Below are 20,128 nucleotides of genomic sequence, written 5' to 3' on the forward strand. Positions count from 1 at the left end.
AGAAGGGAGTGAGCTGATTGACTGGCTTACAGCCAAAGGTCAGGAGTTTCTGCTAGATGTTGTTGGGTATGGACAAAAATTGGGGGTTCCTCTCATGCTGTCTCTTGCTGTCTCTCAATGTCCCTTTCTTTCCTCCTTCACCCCCTTTTCCCACACTCATTCTCTCACTTGGTTTCCTGCCTTCGTGTACTGGTCTTCAACTTCCTGTTCACAAACGCACTCTTCCTGGATGTCATCCTGGGTGGTTTGGGTTTGGGTGCCCTGCCTCAATACCTCAATGTTTGAACCATTAGACATTCTGAAGTAGACTCTGAGTACCATAAATTACCATGCTTATCTGCAGAACTCTAATAATAACTGTTGCCTAGTGGGTAGAGCATGGGCCTGGGAATCAGAAGGACCTGGGTTCTAATCTCCCTTCCACCACTTGTCTCCGGTGTAATCTTGGGCAAGTCATTTAACTTCTCTGTCCCTCAGTTACCTCATCAGTAAAATAGAGATTAAGACTGTGCATCCCATGTGGGAAATGGACTACGTCCAACCTGATTAGCTTGTACCTACCCCAGAGCTTAGTACAGTGCCTGGCACATAGTAAGTGCTTAACAAATACCATAAAAAATTACTAATAGCAACTGAGTGTACATATACAACTGGAATAAATTCTATGATTTCTACAGTAAGGGTTAATAATTGGAGGTTCGTTCCACACAGAGCTTCCTTAGGTTCTGGGGGACATATTTGATGATTTGGTCAGATTTAACTAGAGCTGTACTGGTAGTCATTCTATTTATTGAGCACCCTTTGGGTGCATTGCACTGTACTAAGCACTTGAGAAATTAAAACAGAAACAAATGACGCAAGAAGCTTATAATCTTTTTTACCTTGTGAGAAACAAAAGAGGGAGTAGGATGAGGATAAATACTACTACTCAGCATCCATTTAGTGTGGTATGCTGAACTAGGTGATTGAGAAGTACAGAATAAAGAAGTGGTATGTTCCCTGCCCACAAGGAGGTCACACTCTATTGGGGGAGACAAACATAAAGTAATCCAAATACATGCAAATGGACTGAGGATGGGTATAAAGGTTTTAGGTTCCAGAGTTGGCCAGTGGGTTTATATAGCTTTGGGTGCTGGGAAATTGGTCAAGAAAATGTTTTTGAAGGGGGTGGGATTTAGGGAGGGTTTTGAATGTGGGGAGAGCTGTCATCTGTTTAATGAGGGGAGGAATAGAGTTCCTAGACAGGGGAACAGTAGGGGTGAGGTATAGTTGAGGATGAGGAACAGTTAGAAGGTTGGCATGGGAGGAACAAAGAGAGCGAGTTGAGAGATAGTGGGTGAAGAGAGTAGAGGTGTTTGCAGAGAGAAAAGCTTCATATAGATGATTGGTGCGGTAACGTAGTGAAAATCATAGTAGGGAGAGGCTGGAAACTGGGAGACTTGCAAGGAGGCTGTTGCACTAGTCAAGGGAGCAAAAGACAAGAGCTTGTACCAGGGTGATAGAAGAATCAGCAGGATTTGGCAGTAGATTAAATGTGAGAGCTGAAAGGCAGCAAGGATGATGAGGGTGATGGTATTTTTGACCAAGATGGGAGTTAGGTGGAGGACTGAGTTTACAAGGTAAGATGAGGAGTTTTGTTTTAGATATATTGACTAGGGAGCAGGGCAGCAGGGGAGGAGATATGCTTTCTGTCCAGGTGAGAGCTTCAGGTTTCTGACCATTGAATTGAATTTTGTCTGCTCCTGGTAAGGTAAGAAATGAGGCCACAGAGAAGCAGTGTGTCCTGGTTTAGAATTGGCTAGAATTGGCATGGTTTAGGGGAAAGGGTCCCCTCTCAGGGTCACACCTAGAGAGTTTCCAGAACTCTACCGGTCTTGGCTACGGGAGGAAATGTGAAGCAGAAGCCTACCCATTCCATACCTAGCTTGGGCAGTGGCTAGTGAGTGGAAAGTAATCTGCTACAAGTCAAAACTTACCCATGCTGGGGAGCAGCAGCATGGGAGAGAGTCGAGGGCAGAGACCCTAGTTTACTGCATGGAAGACAGCAATGGTAAATACAGAAGTGGTTTACTTCTGTATTTTTATCAAGAAAACTCTATAGATACACTACCAGAATGGAGAGGAGGGCATTCTGGGAGAGATGTGACTGTGGTGTCTCTATGGGTCAGAAATGACTCGATGGCATAAACAAGGGCATGGGCCTGAGAGTTAGAGAATCTGGGTTCTAATCCCGGCTCCACCACTTGACTACTGTTTGACCTTGGGCAAGTCATTTAACTTCTCTGTGCCTCAGTTACCTCATCTGTAAAATGGGGATTAAGACTGAGAGCCCCAAGTGGAACGGGGACTATGTCCCATCTGATTAGCTTGTATCTACTCCAGCGCTGTGTACAGTGCCTGGCACAAAGTAAGTGCTTAACAAATGCCATTTTTTTTTAATAGACACCTGCCCACCCACAGCTCCCTTGGGACTGGGGAGGGTCAGCCTGTTAGGGGTCTGAAAGAGTGAAAGTGAGGGACCACCTATCTTTGTTGTTTCTCCCCTGAAGCAGGCCAGGCCTCCCCTCCCCTTTCCCCCAAGGTGGGCCAAAAGGATGGGTGGTTGAATGGTACCTACCTTGAACCATGAAACCATGAAAGTCTACTCCCAACTCCTCTCTTCTCCCATTGCTGCTTCCCCAGCTGGATCGGACTTGCTGCAGCCTCAGAGTGATTGGGCCCATCTACCTCACCAGAGCCTGCTGATGCAGCTGCCTTTCATGTGGAACTCAAATCCCAGTGCTAAGCACTTTGCTACACTGCCATCAGGGAGAAACGAATCCAACAGCTAGCCCAAGGTAATCTGATGTAGATTTGGGGTCAGGGGTACTCAGGTCACTACTTATTAATACTTGGAAATTGGAGATTCATTCTGGTTTGTCTTCCCTCCCTCCCTTTCATGGGGATCAGAAGCCTCTAGATAAACAGGAGGTTACTGGTCATTCCTTTTAATTTTACCAACTCTATTTAAAGTCCAAACTGAACAGCAACTCCACACACTCTCTCCCCTGAAGCAGTGCAGACCTACCCCACACCTCTCCCCCAAGTCACTGTTCCCAGCTTCCATTTCAGCCTCTTCTTCCCCATCCCTCCCAACTCCATCTCTTCTCATCACTGTCACTGCCTCCACCTCCAGCAGCCAAGTGACCTTTCCATGTCCCTCAGCCTCCCACACTCCTCCCAGCTGCCCCACCTGCCAGGATTTTCCAAGAGGGCTGAGGTGGGGAGGAGGGAGAGGAGGGGGAGGAGGAGGAGGAGAAGGAGGAGAAGGAAGACCAGGACGATGAAGAAAAGGCCCTCACCTCCCACTCTGCTTGCTGAAAACAATTGCTGTGTTTCACATTGCTGGCAGTGAGGATTGGGCGGGGGTCAGCTTCCCAGCCACTTTCCCACCCTTCCTTGGGAACGTGTAGTATCTTGCTCCCAAGGGGAAAGACCTGGACTCATAAAGTACCTTCACACTTGAGTAGCTTTCCAACTCTTCAGTGAGCCTTTGGGTGACTAAAATGAAACTGACACATATGGAAAATGTCTTTGCAATGAATAAGAGGTTGAAATCAAGGTTAAAACATCCAGCACCACAAAAATAACTGACATGTCAGATGAAAAGAAAATACAGTCGCATTTTCCCAGAGAAGGCATTAAAATCAGTAAACACAGGGACAACCAGCTGAATCAACCTGACCTTGTCAATCTAGGCTCCTGCTTTGATTGACCTTAGTCTTCGTCCAATTTTCAGAGTCCCTGCGTCCTCCAGATTCTGCAAGGAAAGTATAGGACCCTAGGAAGGCCTTTATCTTATTTTACACCAAGGTGCTTCCCAACACCTGCTCCCAACTCTGGTAGGGAGAGGGTCACCCAAAGCTGGGGTAGAGGCATCTGTACCAGAGGAAGAGGAAGGCAGGTGAGTTTTATTGGTTTTTCTATTTGGCTTCTGCTTAAAGGGCGAGCAGATGGATTGGAACCAGCTGGCTGGTTGGTAGATCCCACTAGTCTACAAGGTTGTGTCAAGACAATTCCTCTGAAATGCCCCATTCATTTCCACATCCCTGTTGTGGGTTGAGAGAAGGAACTCACTGCTCAGGCTGCTGACCTCAAAAGGCTTTTACAGTTCCCATCATTGGCCCCACTTTGATGGCCTGGCCTGGGTGTGGGCAGGGAAAGCCCTGAGAGACTGTAAAGAACTGTAGCCAATCAGACGCTTGAGCACATGTGCGGTAGAGGTAGCCCCTCCCATTCCCTCTTCTACCACCACAGTCCCTTAGGCTCCCCTTGGTGAAGGAGGCAACTTTGGAGCCAGAGGTAAGACTCAGGAACGACAGCAGCCCCTTTGCAGACAGGAGTGCTGCAAGGAAGAGCAGAGTTTTGGGGCGGTCCATCCATTTTGCTCTGAGCTGTTGAGTTACCCATTTCCCTGCTCCAGTGGCAGACAGAAGAAGAGGGTGACTTTGATAATAATAATAATGATGGTCTTTGTTAAGTGCTTACTATGTGTCTAGCCATGTTCTAAGAGCTGGGGGAGATACAGGCTAATCAGGTTGGACACAGTCCATGTCCCAAATGGAGCTCAACAGCATTAATCCCCATCTTACAGATGAGGTAACTGAGGCACAGAGAAGTTAAGTGACTTGCCCAAGGTCACAAAGATGACAAGTGGCCGAACCAGGATTAGAACCCAGGTCCTTCTGACTCCCAGGCCCATGATCTATCCACTAATGATTAATAATTAATGATTATTAATTATCCAGTCTATTCTTCACTCCACTGCCCGGCTCATCTTCCTGCAGAAACGATCTGGGCATGTCACTCCCCTTCTTAAACACCTTCAGTGGTTGCCTATCAACCTCCGCTCCAAACAAAAACTCCTCACTCTAGGCTTCAAGGCTCTCCATCACCTTGCCCCTTCCTACCTCTCCTCCCTTCTCTCTTTCTACTGCCCACCCCGCATGCTCCGCTCCTCTGCTGCCCACCTCCTTACCATCCCTCGGTCTCACCTATCCTGCCGTCGAGCCCTGGGCCACGTCCTCCCGCGGTCCTGGAATGCCCTCCCTCCTCACCTCCGCCAAACTAATTCTCTTCCGCTCTTCAAAACCCTACTTAAAACTCACCTCCTCCAAGAGGCCTTCCCAGACTGAGCTCCCCTTCTCCCTCTACTCCCTCTACCACCCCCCTTCACCTCTCTGCAGCTAAACCCTCTTTTCCCCCCATTTCCCTTTGCTCCTCCCCCTCTCCCTTCCCATCCCCTCAGCACTGTACTCGTCTGCTCAACTGTATATATTTTCATTACCCTATTTATTTTGTTAATGAAATGTACATCTCCTTGATTCTATTTAGTTGCCATTATTTTTACAAGATGTTCTTCCCCTTGACTCTATTTATTGCCATTGTTCTCATCTGTCTGTCTCCCCCGATTAGACTGTAAGCCCATCAAACGGCAGGGACTGTCTCTATCTGTTGCCGACTTGTTCATTCCAAGCGCTTAGTACAGTGCTCTGCACATAGTAAGCGCTCAATAAATACTATTGAATGAATGAATGATTATGGTATTTGTTTAGCATTTACTGTGTGCAAAGCACTGTTCTAAGCACTGGGGTTGATACAAGGTAATCAGGTTGTCCCACGTGAGGCTCACAGTCTTAATCCCCATTTTGCAGATGAGGTAACTGAGGCACAGAGAAGTTAAGTGACTTACCCAAAGTCACACAGCTGATAAGTGGCAGAGGTGGGATTAGAACCCATGACCTCTGACTCCCAAGCCCGTGCTCTTTCCACTAAACCACGCTGCTTCTTACTAGGTCAAGCACAGAAGTCTCTCCCCTGACATCCAGCACAGTTGCTCCATCCACTGCTTCCCCAATACCCCCAGCTTTCCATCCATTCCATTTCCCTATGGCCTTTCAACCAGCTTCCCTGCCCCTCCAGCTTCCTGCAGAAACAGTCTCCCAACCACTACCCTTTCAACTTTACTGCTCTTCCTGCCTCTTGTGGCAGTATCCTTTTGGGATGCAGCCTCACTGTGCATGCTGTTCACCAAAAGGACCAAGTAAATGGGTCATCAAGGGATGCCTTGTAAGTCAGTCCTCTAGACTGTAAGCTTGTTGTGGGCAGGGGACTTGTCTACCAATTCTGTTATACTGTACTCTCCCAAGCAGCTAGTATAGTGCTCTGCACACCGTAAGTGCTCAATAAATAGCATTGATTAATTGATAGATTGATCGGTTACTGCATGCTGAAGTCTCTGCTGTGACAACCATACAACCAGGAGAGATGCAGACAATTATGAGTTCCTTCACCGGACTCCAGACCAGCAAGATGTCTGAAAGAAACCAAGACGAAGGACAAGCCTACACCTAGGAAACACTACTCACAACTTAATTTCATCTGAAACCCAGAATTTAATGATGGATAGACAGCACCCATAGCAAGAGTAGATGAAGTAGCAAACAGAGTTAAAAAGTGTCATGTGGCCAAATACAAAAGAGTAGATAGATAGAGTTTAACAAGGTGTCCATTTGAAAGTCTACCGAACTGTGGTAGTGACCAATATCCTTCATGGCTCCCACAGAAGACAAAGCAGGTTCAAGAGCAGGTTTACCAGTGTCACCTGTGAGCCACAATCAGCAGCAAATGGCAGACAGGACCAACCACCAGCAACTAAGTCCCAGAATGCAGTCAGCTCACCAACACAGAAGCAATGTTCCCCTGAGCCCAGCTTTGCTGTGCAGGACTTGTGAGAAGAATGGACCACAGCAGTATCTCCAAGCAGCTGTAGTGTGATGAGCTGAAAGGGATCTCCAAGTTGGGAGAACAGCATAAACTACATAAAGACCTGGTGAAGCCCAGCCTAGACATGTCAAGATCATGGTGAACTGAAGGCAGACTACTGCAGTGAACTGATCAGCCTGTTAGGCAGCAATGGGGAGAGGGGCTGCTCCCCTCCAGCAAAGGCTTGGTGAATAATAATAATAACAATAATTATGGTACTTGTTAGGCACTTACTATGTGCCAAACACTGTTCTAAGCACTGGGGTCCCTCTTGGACACAGTCCCTGTCCCTCATGGGGTTCACCGTCTAAGTAGGAGTGAGGACAAGTATTGAGTCCCCATTTTACAAATGGGGGTAACTGAGGCACAGAGAAGTGAAGTGACTTGTGGGGCTCACAGTCTAAGTAGGAGTGAGGACAAGTATTGAGTCCCCATTTTACAAATGGGGGTAACTGAGGCACAGAGAAGTGAAGTGACTTGTGGGGCTCACAGTCTAAGTAGGAGTGAGGACAAGTATTGAGTCCCCATTTTACAAATGGGGGTAACTGAGGCACAGAGAAGTGAAATGACTTGTTCAGGGTCACACAGCCAACAAGTGGCAGAATCGGGATTAGAACCCATGTCCTCTGTCTCCCAGGCCCGGGCTCTTTCCACTAGGTCATGCTGCTTCTCAAGATGATTGAGATGCCAGGAGGCCATAGTAGAGAGGGGTCCTGGTAGTCCAACTCTCTAGCGCAGCAGGGATCTATCCTTCCCCGTGTACAATGTGGACCAGAGAGTCCATTCCTGATTGGTCTTTGACATCCAGATCTCAATGGCAGGAGGGGTCCCTTTGAATGTGAAAGTGACTAGAGAAGGGCTGTCCCATCCATGGTGGGCAGAGTAACCCGTGTCACCACCACTTGGGCCACTGGCACTTCTGTCCTCCCACTGGCCTTAGGCAGGTGATGAGACCAGGAGGCAAGATGCATGGGCTAGGTAGTGGTGAGGTCCGTGGCTGACAATGTATAGGTGTAGCTCTTTGTGTAAATCTGCATGAGGATAAGTGTGAGAACCGGTAAGTGGGCATTGGTTCAGTTTAGAGGTATCTGAATGTAGAGGGCAAGATTTCTGATTCAGGTTGGCTTTCTTTTTCTTTCTGTTTTTGTTTTTCAAAGTCCTCCGCGAAGGCAGATGGACCACGTATTTCTTCTTCATTTGATAATCCATATCGCAGTTTCCCCCTGTTGAGGCAGCGAAATTAACAGAGAAATCAGCAGACTCTTCAAACATCTAATTATCCTCTCTTTTTCCACTTCCCACCTCTTCTGCCTCAACCCTAATAACATAGCTTAAGATTCCTACTCTAGCTCACTCACTGATAAGCACAGGAATAGCCAGACAGAACTTGGATGGGGTGATTACTGACTGACAAAATGCCATTCCATTCTATTTTAAGACTTTTATCTGAGGCCTATCTCTCGGCCCCAAAGACTGTCCAATACAAACATGGACACATTGTTATCCTCTGGGTCAGGTTGGAGGAAGTAGGTGTTGAGGCAGGGTTTCAGTGTGATGGTGCAGCATCTGGGTGTGGGGAAATAAAGAGTAGAGGAGTTGGGAGTGGGAAATGGAGGTGGTGAAGGGAAAGGAAATGGGGTAGGGCTAGACAAGAGGGGAAGGGAAGAAACAAGGAAAGGCTAGAGAATTGAATTGAGGAAGGTGGTGTGGGGCCATCAGCCATGCCCCATCCAGTTTGTAGGGCTGCAACATCCTGCTGTCATTTCTATCCCTCTCCTTTGCTCCCAGAATACCCATGAGTGCATGTGTGACTGTGTGTATGTGTGTGCAAATATGTGTGTGCATGGGTGTGTGTGAAGGAGGATGTGGGTAGCTGAAGAGTAGTAAATTAAGCCTCTCCTAGAGGAAAATTTCATTCCCAAGGCCAAGAATCTTTAATGAGTCTACACTAGTAATAATAATAAAAATAATAACAATGGTATTTGTTTAGTGTTTACTATGTGCCAGGCACTATACTAAGTGCTGGGTTGGATTCAAGCAAATTGAGTCAGACACAGTCCCCGTCCCATGTGGGGCTCACAGCCTCAATCCCCATTTTACAGATGAGGTAACTGAGGCACAGAGAAATGAAGCGACTTTCCCAAGGTCACACAGCAAACAAGTGACGGAGCTGGGATTAGAACCCATGACCTTCTGACTCCCAGACCCGTGCACTAACTGAAGTGCAGGGTTAGGCATTTTTTGGTGGATTGGGACTGTGAGATCAAGTGGGTAATTCAGGGGCAAGCATCTCAATTTTCCTCAGTTGCAGTATTTCCCAAGAAAGATCCTGTTAATGGCCTCAGTTCTGCTCATTAATTTGCCCATGTAGACACAGTCTAGATTCTTCTTCCTTGCAAGATTCTGAAGTTCTCATTCTGCTAGTGAGGGTCCCTCGAGATTAGCCCATTTTCACTCTACAGGGGAAGAAAACTGCAGCAGGGACCATGGAGGGAAGAGGACATCAGTTCTACCCACTTCACTGAAAATTCACCTTAGGTTTCCAGCTCCAGCAATTGAGTAGACCTGACCTGGAGCTGGTCCCTAAAGAGAATTTAGGGATCACCAGGAATGGCTTCTGGAGAGACCATCTTCTCTGAGAAACAGGAAAGGCTCCCATGGCAGGGACTGTCCATCAGGAAACCCCCTTCCTGTCCTCCTTTCCCATGAACCATGTTTCAGATCATTCATCTCACTCATTTTTTCAGAAGCTTCCGGGTGTCAAAGTGTCCTCTATTCCAGTCAGAATCCTCCAACTCCCTCCACCTTTCCTCATTACTTAGATTCTTGAGTCTTGCTATCATCTCCTCAGGCTTTTGCTACACCCTCTTTCCATAGCAACGATTTCCACTCCATGGAATATTGTTTACACAAAGGGAATTGTTGGGGTCTAAACAGCCCATTATCCAATCACCAAGTTGGCTAATGAGCTACGACAGAGGTCTGGAAGCCCGTCCTTGGCATGCCTGACCTTCATCTGGCATGGGAGAGGTGAGGAGTGGCTGGAGCCAAGCATGAGAGTCTGCTCAGTGTCCTCTCCAGCCTGCCCATCCTCCCCTACACTGGGGCAATTCCCCACCAATCCCTGAACCTAGAAATTTTCTCAGATGTTCAGCAACTCCTGTAACTTGTTTCCTCCTGGGAAAGTAGACCACCATTCTTGTCATCATAAAAATGCAGCAGAGGTGGAAGTGGGTACCAGAGATGTAGAGGAAAGTGAACTCTGGTCCCTAACTTTGCTTAGCTCTGGGTTAGAATGCTCAGGAGTTATCTACTATAGATCACCTGCCCTTTAATAAGTTCTTCTCCCCCATTCCACTTTCTTTGGTCATCACTCACTTTGCTCCTGTTACTGAGATGCACCCCTTCTACCTCTCCTTATACCCACTGCCAATCCACAAAGGTAGGTGAGGGACTGAATTCTGGGAAAAACAGCTAGGCTCTCCCTACTTTAAATCAGGGAAATGCCAGGAAAATACTTAGTAGAGGCTATTTGCTCAAAATACGCTCCCTTGACCGGATCAAAAACTCATCCTAGACCTCTGGAAATGTAGTTGGTGGATTCATTAGGGCTGAGGGACTGCCCTCAACAAACAGGTTTCTATTAATGAGGGTGGCGTAATCAAGGTGGAGGAATCTATGCTATAATAGTCAGCTCGGTCTGTGAAGTTCACTCCTGGAGCATTGGCAGAACCTGACACTTGACAGTCAGGTCCAGACTTACATCCACCAGGTCTACCATGAGGTCGAGAGCTGTATTTCTCCTTCTCACTCTGGCACTGTGCTTCATTCCAGGTGAGTAACCTTGGTCTTTTTATCCAAGCTTCTCTACCCAACTCCTAAAACACTCTGGAAACCTGGCTTATTCAAAGGCAGTTTTGATCTCAGACACCTCCTTAAAAAGGATTATGATATCATCTGACTGAAGAAGGGATTTGCCTTGGAAGAATACCATATTCCCGAAAGAGGTCGCAAACAAGCAGAGCTATGAAGTGTGACTTTGGGGATCAGAAACTTCCCATATCTTCATTTATTGGGAATTTGATTTAGGCTCCAACCCCATCCACAGACAATATTAGAAGTGACTATATTCTTTGGAGGATGGGAGAATTTCTTAACCCAATTCTGGGGAAAAGTGATCTCTCTTGAGGCACTGCATGCTGAGATACACATAAAAGTCTTCCAATTGCCTTTCCAAAGCGAAGGCTACTTGTCCAATGACAGTGCTTTGCAGCTCAAAGCATTGATAACAAAGACGGTCTTTACATTTCAAATCAGAATGAAAAAGCATTTCCTGCTCCTCTAAGGCATGGAAATGTTGGGTGATGATGTGACAAGAGACATGGTTTCCAAGAGTAGGGCTTGTGAGGCTTGGATGTGGGCAGAAATCTGAGGCCCTGAATAGGGGCTGGAGTAGTGGGCCTGGAGTGCCCTGGGGGAGACTGGGGAATGGGGAGGTGGGAGGGGAGAGGGGCCCGGAGGGCCTCACGAGCCCTGCATTGATGCCTCACTGTGGATATAATTCTATGCAGGAGACATTATCAGCATTCCCTCCCTAAACAGAGAAATGATTCAGGGATTAAGCATAGTTTTGTACTAAGCAAGGCTGAGGATTTGCAGAATTGAACCAGGGTGCAAGCCTGCTGGAATTTAGGAGGACATTTAAAAATTCTAAGGGAAGGTTTGTCACCCTGAACTCTGGCGGGGATGATTGACTGGGGGATTGGTAAACGGGGAATTCGAATGCTTCGACAGGTGGGAGAACAACTGAGCAGTGCCTGGAGTTTCATGTACCATTTCACCACTGGATATCCTGCCCCAAAACACTTCTGCGGTTTTAGCAAGGAAAGCTACATGGCCACAGAGGAAGGGACCTTTCTTTTGCAAGATTCTGTTAATTACTCAGCTACTTTTAGTGCCACATTCCTCTGTCATTTTACCTGTTGCTTCTGTTTTTTTTATCCCAGATGTTTCCAGTGAAGATGAAAATCAGGTCAGTCCTGCTCGTTTTGTTTTTTATCATTGCTTTTCTCGAATAATAGAAGACAAATGTGGTTTATGACCCCCCCAAATAGACATGTTCCTGCAACACTGGGCAGGCAGGCGGGCGGGCATGAGGTAACTTGATGAAAAAGTTTTCTGGGCTGTGTAGGAGTGTGAATCAGGAATGAAAGGCTCTGGGCATTGCCACTGAAAGATAGGGTCTGTGGGGTTGAGTTTGTGTTTCTGGGTGAGTATTTGTGTTTCTGGATGAGTATTTTCATTTAATTGGTACGGTCCCCTTTCATTTGAGAAAATGACTTCTTGAGGGAGTTTCCCCAGCTGCCTGGTCCACGGGAGTTTAGACCGACCCTTGCTGGATCTGTAAAAGGCGCTCTCCACTGTTTTCACCCCTTGGAGTATCTTGCCCTCAGTCCTCATTCAAATTCCAGCTTGGTAAAGAACCTGGAGAATGGAGATCTCGGTGAACCCAGTAACCATGGTGGCCCCAAGCTCATTCCCCATGTTGGATCCTTTGGAGAGATTAGAAAAGGAAAAGCTAATCTGCAGGAGGATATGAAAGTAGGAACATGAAAACTGAACATCCGCAAGGAATTTTCTGATTTTTGGAGCAGAAAGGAAATTATTTGAAAGGAGTCAGGACTCTGTCTAGACACTGCATCCTGTCCGCTTCTTGAGTCTAATGACAGCTGTTGGAGAATTTGTCAGGACACATGCATGCTGACTGGGGCAGGGGAGACCGGGGCCAGAGTCGGTTTGCCCTCTGGTTTGCAGTGAGCTCTTCTTCCCTTCTTCTCAGTAGTGGAGAAGTGCAGTTGCAAAATTTGGCAGCCTCCATTTCTTCATCTTGCTTCTTATTCATAGTGGCAGCTGGGGTGGATTTCCCCTGATTCTCAACTGCTGTTACATAATGCCAAGGACCCTTGTCACCCAGGCAGTTGTGGGAAGAGGGTTTGGAGTGCCGGGGCTCTTTCCACAATAGGCAAGCATGTTTGCAGCAAGCTAAGTGAAAATCCAAGGGCAAATCCGCAGGCTTTCTGCCCTTTACTCAGGGTCACTGGGGACCCAGTCTCTTGGTGCCATCCAAGTAAAGGGCCTGGCAATTACTTTCATTGTCTGTGAGAGTAGAGGTCAGGAGAGCGAAGGTCTGTCTTTGGCAGCTAGGGAGCAAAATAGTCTGCACTCTCTCTGCCGTAGCCCAGGAATGTATTTGCTGACAGCACATATTCAGCAGAGTTGGTGGTCCTGCCCCTTTCCCTCATCCCCATTGCCTGGATCCTGGGGCAGCCCAGAGAGGGGATAGGGTAGGAGGGGGCAAAATATGGGGGGGAGGAAGGGGGCTGGAAAAGGCTGATATGCTTTAGGCCATCAGAGGATGCATGGATAGCAGGAGTCCTGGGCAGGTCAAGGGGGCAGGGGCCCGAGGGGCTGAGGATGTGAGTTTTCATAAGGAGAGGCTGAGGCCACACACCCAAGGACTGCAACTGTGAGTTAGATACTGGATTCTGGGGTCACCCTAGATGGTGACCATTGGCTGATTGATGGAAGAGGGAGAAATTGAATACTTCTACCCAAAACTCAGCTCTGAGTCACCCAAGTTACTTGCTCAGGCACAGTGGGAGACCCACGGAGAATTGTTGACCAGCCCTTTCTCAGCATCAAACTGTCAGGCAGTTTTGTCAGCGATGGGGTGTGTGACTGGCCGAAATGGGCCATGGCTACGTCGCCCTGCTGACAAATGCAGTTTTTGGGATTGGGTGTGGGATGTGTAGGGGAGTAGGAAGAGGTGGAGACCATAGCAAGTTTCTTCAAGGGACTGGCCTCAGCCCCGGGCACAGCACTGTATCTCTCCAGGAGCAGAAAGAAGATTCTCTCTCCCTTCACTTCTCCACATTTAAGATATGAAGATTAATGAACCCACTGGACCAAGGATGCGGGTGGGGGATGAGAAAGGGCCAAGGAGCAATGTTCTTTATTCCTCTTTACTAGTGCTACCCTATTCCTTGGACACCTGGTTGTCTCCTGGGCAGCCAGGATCTTGCTCTATGACTGCCCCTTGTGGCCTTCGATGCCTGCCAAAGCATTCCTTTAACCATCAATTGCATTTACTGAGTTTCTACTGTGAGCAAAGTAGTCTACCGGTTGCTTAGCATGCGCAGAGAATCGTTCTGACTCCTTTTGTGTTTAGAGCACTGTCCTGGGCACCTACTGTGCATTGAGCACAGGACTGGTGTGTGCACTCTACTGTGTATAAAGCCCTGTGCTGGAGACCCATTAACCACCAAATATTGTACAGAACACCTATTCATTCATTCATTCAATCGTATTTATTGAGTGCTTACTGTGTGCAGAGCACTGTCCTAAGTGCTTGGGAGCATACAATGCAACAATAAACAGACACATTCCCTGCCCAGAATGAGATTACACACCTATCAATCAATCAGTCAATCATATTTATTGAGTGCTTACTGTGTACTGAGCACTGTATTAAACACTTGGCAAAGTACAATATAATAGAGTTGGAAGACATGATCCCTGCCCACAAGGAGTTTATGTCTACAGGGGAAGAGAGTGCAGAGGGTTGTACTGTGCTTACTGTGTGCAGAGCACCATACTGGGTGCCTTCTATGCACAGAGCACTGTATTGGTTACCTAGTCTGTGCAGAGCTCTCCACTAGGTGCCTATTGAGGGCAGTGTTTAATTTGGCACCCTCTGGGTGTAGAGCACTGTATTTGTTGAATACTGTGTGCAGAGCTCTGTATTGAGTGCCTTCAGAGTGCCTCCTCTGCACAGAGCACTCTGGTAGGTGTTTGGGCGGTAGAGGAAAAGATCCGGTGGCTGCCCTTGATGAGTTTACCACCATAATCCAGACGGGTTAAACAATGTGTGTGGAAAGTACACATTGCATGCAATACAATAGGGTGTTCCAGAGGGTATTTGCCAATAATTAACCAAGGCTTGAGAAGAAAGTGGCCTGCCTTCTGTGCTTTTTGCAGCAAATGCTTGAGATTGCTTTTACTTGCATAGAAGCAGCCACTGACTTCGTTGGTCCAGTCCCAAGATCAGCCCCCAGAATGCATGGCACATAGTAAGTGCCTAAAAATAGGCCATATTTCTGGCCAAAGCTGGGCTCCTTTTAAGGCCATTGTTTCTAATTTTCCCCTGATTACCTAGCTTGTTTGGGGTGGGTAGTGGGGTGAGGGAGGGGTGTGTGTGTGTGTGTGGTCTTAAATTCATTCATTCAATCATATTTACTGAGCTATTACTGTATGCAAAGCGCTGTACTAAGCACTTGAATTCTCCAGGAAATGATGCAGTCACCCCCCCCGCCCCCCACTTCACTTAACTGGACTCTTCTGAGGAGCACCCCCATTTCTAATGGGGTTTGTTTGTGAAAACAGAGGTGAAAGTCTGGGTCCAATGTACTTTTGTCCTCTCCCCAGATGGACTGCAGTGAATTTCGAGTGGTGATGAAAAATGGAAAATTGTTCTGCAACAAGGACAGGAGCCCTGTTCGTGGGCCGGATGGGAGAATATACAGCAATAAGTGTGCCATGTGCAAAGTGATACTGTGAGTAAAGACCACCAGAGTGGAGCAACCATGGAGAGAGTAGAAGAAAAAGTGTGTGGGGCAGTCCTTGGGGAATGGTGACTCCTTGCTTCTGGCCCCACGAGTAGCTGGGTTTACGTCTGGCGAGCTTAGGGCCCCAAACCCTCTCTGGCCTGAGTTATCCCCGGACTGAGCCTTGTGTGGAGGAAGCGGAGAGACTTGGCTTTTCCCCTCCAGGCTGACTCCGCTTTGTCTCACTGCTACCTGGCTGCAGGGGTGTCTGTTGGTCCCTCCACCTTGGGCATTGCTCTCTACTTCCCTGAGGACAGCCAGCCCTACACTGGGCCAGGTTGGATCCCGGCCCAAGGTGGTGTCTCACCCTGGCAAGGGTTTCTCCAGGTTACATTGAGCTTCCTGGAGTGGAGCTTGGAAAACTGGCTGGCCCTGTCCCTCGCCACCTCCACCCCATGGTGAGGCGAGGGGCCCAAAGGGAGGTCTGACCTAAATGACATCACATGCCTGGGTCAGAAGCTGGGGAGAACAGGAGCTGGAGCAGATGGATGGGGAAATCCAGGACTCGGCTTATGCTCAGGCTGGATAAGTGGCTTTCTCCACCCATCCCAGTCCCCCCACTACCGGCTTCATGCTCAATGGAGCAAACTGGTGTGCAGGGGAAAGACCCAGAAAACCACAGATGAGATGAATCCTAGGTAAGAGGAGCAGAGATAGCCCAGATCAGTAAAATCCCAACATAAACCACAGCATAACCGGAGCCTTCAACAACAGTTTTTCATGGACCACAGCTTCTCTCAGAGCTGTTTTTGGTCCTAAAATCTCTGCACTTCCTGTCTTGCCCCTGATATTTCTCTAAGCTTCCTGTCCCTAATATGATGCTGCTCCAAGCTTGCAGTTAAACCCCTAATGTTGCCCTGAGTTTCCTGTCCTGCCCTTGATGTCCCAAAATTTCCTTTCCCATATCGACTCTGCTCTGAGTTTCCTGTCCCATCCCTAATGCACCTCCAAACTTCCTACCCTGTACCCAGTGCCACTCCACACTTCCTGTTCTGTTCCTGAATAGCCTCTGAACTTCCTGTTCCACCTCTGGTGCTGCTCTGAACTTTCTGTCCCACTCTGATGCTGTTCTGAGCTTTCTATCTTAACAAATTCTATGTGTTAATGGAAGAAGCAGCTTGACCTAGTGCAAAGAGCACAGGACTGGGAGTCAGAAGACTAATTTCGACTCTGATGCTGGCCTCCTGTGTGACTTTGGGCAAGTCACTTAACTTCTCTGACTCAGTTTCCTCACCTGTAAACTGGGGATTAAAAACCTGTTCTCCCTCCATCGTTGACTGTGAGCTCCACATGGGACAAGGACTGTATCTGATTTGATTGTATTTTATCTCACTTAATGCTCAGTACAGTACTTGGCACATATGGATTGCTTAACAAATTCCACAATTATATTTATTCTTTCTCTTATTATTGTTTTTATCATCATCATCAACCTGTCTTGCCCCTGACAGTTAGGGGTGGAGCTGAGGGGCCAGGTGTCAGCCTAAGACTGGTGTCAGCCTCAGACTAGCTGACCAAAGGGAGCAGGAGGAAGAGTGGACTATGCAGCCAGCCTTGCATGACTGAGAATCAATTTTAAGTAGTAACACTTGCCCAGAAAGTTTCTTTCTTGCTCCAGGGAATCTTCCTGACAACAGGATATTTACACTGGCATTAGAATTTCTGCAAAAAATGGGTGTTGAATAGTAGGAGGCAATTTTTAATTGTTTAGCGGTGTAGTGCTCTATTGATACGATTACTGTTGATATTTTTATCTTTACTAGGCAGAGTTATGGTAACATAACTGGACTGATAGCTCCAGGGGGCCACCTAACTACAAGTTGCTGCTGGTTTTTTCAAAACACCAACACCCCTCAAAATGCCCCTTAGACTGCAGGTTCGGATGGTCAGCAATGATAGGCCCTAGGTGACCCTTTCCTTACCTTATCTCTTCCAGAGAAAAAGAAGCCAGAGCGTGGGAAAGGACCAGTCGTGGAGAGAGATCAGTCACTCTGGCCAAGGTGAGGCTTATCTGGGTCAGGCCTTGGACCCACCGCTCTACCCCTCTGCCCCAACACCCAGAGTAGTTCACATTGGCCCTGTGCCCTAGGAAAGAAATAGGCACAGCTCAAGTCCAAGGGTGGCTTTCTTGGGAGAGGTGGAGCTGGAGGAAATCGCAAGTGCGGGGACAGAGGTGTCTCAGCTTCCCCCACCCCCATTGGCTACCTTGTAGCTTTGTGGGGATTGAAAGTTTCCTAGGAACCACTCTGGGAGATTGCAGTCAGCTCTAGCCCCAGCCTCAGACCCAGGTCAGCTGGAGCCCCACCTCCAGCCCTAGCACAACCCTAGCCCAAGGCCCAGCCCCAGTCACAGTCCCAGCAACAGCCTTAGCCCCAGCACTAGCACAACCCCAGCCCAAGGCCCAGCTCCAAACATATCCCAGCAGTCCCTAGCCCCCAACCCAACACAACCTTGGCAGCAGTGAAGCTGTCATGAAAATAGGAGGTTTCTGGTGACACAGTGACTTGAAGTTTGACTATGAAGACAAAATTTATGAGAGACTGACATTACATTCTTCTTTGCATGTTTCATTTTTCTCTTTGGATTTCTTCTCCCCACCTGAGCTAGGCCCTGTCTGAACTCTTGGGGCCACTGTATCTCGAGGTGGGGGATTTGGAGTTCTGCTCAGCCCTGAACTGGGGTGAATCCTCTAGCTCTCAGACTATCAATTAATCTTATTTCTTAAGCACTTACTGTGTGCAGAGCACTGTACTAAACACTTGGGAGAGTACAAAATAGCAGAGTTGGTAGATACATTCTCTGCCCAAAAAGAGCTTACAGTCTAGAGGGGGATACAGACATTAAAATAAATGACAGATATGTACAAAAGTACTGTAGGGATGAGGGTGGGATGAATAAAAAGTGCATATTCAAGTACAAGGGCAATGCAGAGCAGGGAAGGAGTAGGGGAAATGAGGACTTAATCGGGGAAGGCCTCTTGGAGGAGGTGTAATTTTAATAAGGTTTTGAAAGTAGGGAGAGTGATGGACTGTTCGTTCTGAAGTGGGAAGGAGTTCCAAGCCAGAGACAGGACTTGGATGAGGATTAGGCAGCAAGATAGATGAGGCTGAGGTACTGTGAGTAGGTTGGCCTTAGAGAAGCAAAGTGAACATGCTGAGTTGTAGTAGGAAATCAGAGGCGATAAGATGGGGTGAGCACATGTGGAGGTGGGTGGGCACCACTGGAGGTTGTTTGAAGAGCGGGGAGATTTGGACTGAACTTTTTTTAGAAAAATGATCCAGGCAGCAGAGTGAACTGTGGACTGGAGTGGGGAGAGGCAGGAGGCAGAGAGTTCAGATAGGATAGTCAAGGCAACTGGTTTGCATATCAGATTATCACAAAACAGCCTTTATGGGTTCATTTGCATGTTTCCATTTCCTTTTGATGACCCAACAAATTTGTATGCATAGTTCTTTCTGAATGGCTGAGAAAGGGTGGAGTGAAGGGACGACTATGCCTTTGCTTCAAAGAAACTTTAGCGTTCTAAGTAGCATGTCCAGTGTCTGCTCAACTGTATGACTCATAGTGGAGTGGTACCTGGGTAGGGATCTGGATCAGAGCTCCTCTGGAGCCATGGATCTCTGCAGAGTGTTCCTGCAGCTTGGCCTTCCTCTGTGGGTGAGAGAGAAGAGCTGTGATCCCTCCGTGAGAGGTAGAGTAGAGGAGAGATCTGTTCTCCCTGACGGACTTGCACTCTGGCTGTCTCCAAAACTGTGCTAGTTTTGCACGTTAGGGGTCCAGCATCATCTTGACCTTGTGTTCTATCAATTGACAGATAGTATTTACTGAACATGTTCTGAGAGCAAAGCCTTATACTAAGTGCCTGGGAGAATGCAATAGTTTAGAGACATGCTCCCAGTCCTCACGGAGTTTAAAATCTAGCGGGGGATCATTTCCAGATGGAAGAAAGAAGGAAAAGTGGATGTGTAGTGCTTCAGGTAGCTATGAGTACAGAAGGGCTAATTTGTTGCCAAGGTACTAAAATGGAAGGATAAAGCCTGGGAAGAATGGGTTGTGTACACCCACTGCCCCCATGTCCTCACCTCCAATTTCCTTCTTGGCCTTTCACAATCTCGGTTCCACCCCCTTCACTCCACTGAGCTCTCTCTCTTTCCCAAAGTCATCAACAACCTCCTTTCCCCAAATGTGACAGACTATTCTGTCCTAACCCTCCTCAACCTCTTGGCTGCCTTTGACACAGTGAACCACTTACTCCTGGAAACATGATCCAACATTGGTTTTCTGACAGTTCACTCCTGCTTCACCTCTTACTTTTTTTCTCATTCTTCCTCTTCCTCCCTCCAATTCCTTAACTGTGGGTGCCCCTCAATCTCTGTTCTGAGTGCCCTTCTTTTTTCAATTTACACCAACTCCCTTGGGGAGCTCACTCACAAAGCTTCAACTACTACTTCTATCCAGGTGACTCCCATATCTACCTCACTTACCCTAAGCTATTGCCTCTGCAATCTTGCTTTTCCCATGCTTTCATGACATCACTATGTGGATGCAGTGACTGTCTCTCCTGCTAGAGTGTAAGTTCCTTGAGGGCAAGGATCATGTCTACTAATTCAACTGTACTCTCCCAGGTACAATAGTGCAGTGCTCAACACAGAGGCATTCGA

At 47.6% G+C, this 20,128-nt stretch overlaps 1 protein-coding gene and 1 non-coding gene across 2 annotated transcripts in view; both read left to right on the forward strand.

Moving 5' to 3' along the window:
- Window positions 1–1,828: 1,828 nt before the first annotated feature.
- On the forward strand, window positions 1,829–1,966 carry LOC114807217. The gene has a single exon (XR_003755269.1). It is a non-coding gene; the product is annotated as a small nucleolar RNA SNORA7 (small nucleolar RNA).
- An 8,590-nt stretch (window positions 1,967–10,556) lies between these two features.
- SPINK5 (serine peptidase inhibitor Kazal type 5) overlaps window positions 10,557–20,128 on the forward strand; it is a 57,527-nt gene continuing 47,955 nt past the window's right edge. Inside the window, exons 1-4 of the mRNA XM_029049768.1 lie at window positions 10,557–10,638; window positions 11,811–11,836; window positions 15,289–15,416; window positions 17,404–17,467. Of these exons, the coding sequence (XP_028905601.1) occupies window positions 10,584–10,638; window positions 11,811–11,836; window positions 15,289–15,416; window positions 17,404–17,467 (273 nt within the window). The 5' untranslated portion in view covers window positions 10,557–10,583. The remainder of the gene's footprint in view (window positions 10,639–11,810; window positions 11,837–15,288; window positions 15,417–17,403; window positions 17,468–20,128) is intronic.

Source organism: Ornithorhynchus anatinus, chromosome X1, assembly GCF_004115215.2.
Source record: "Ornithorhynchus anatinus isolate Pmale09 chromosome X1, mOrnAna1.pri.v4, whole genome shotgun sequence".
NCBI lineage: Eukaryota > Metazoa > Chordata > Mammalia > Monotremata > Ornithorhynchidae > Ornithorhynchus > Ornithorhynchus anatinus.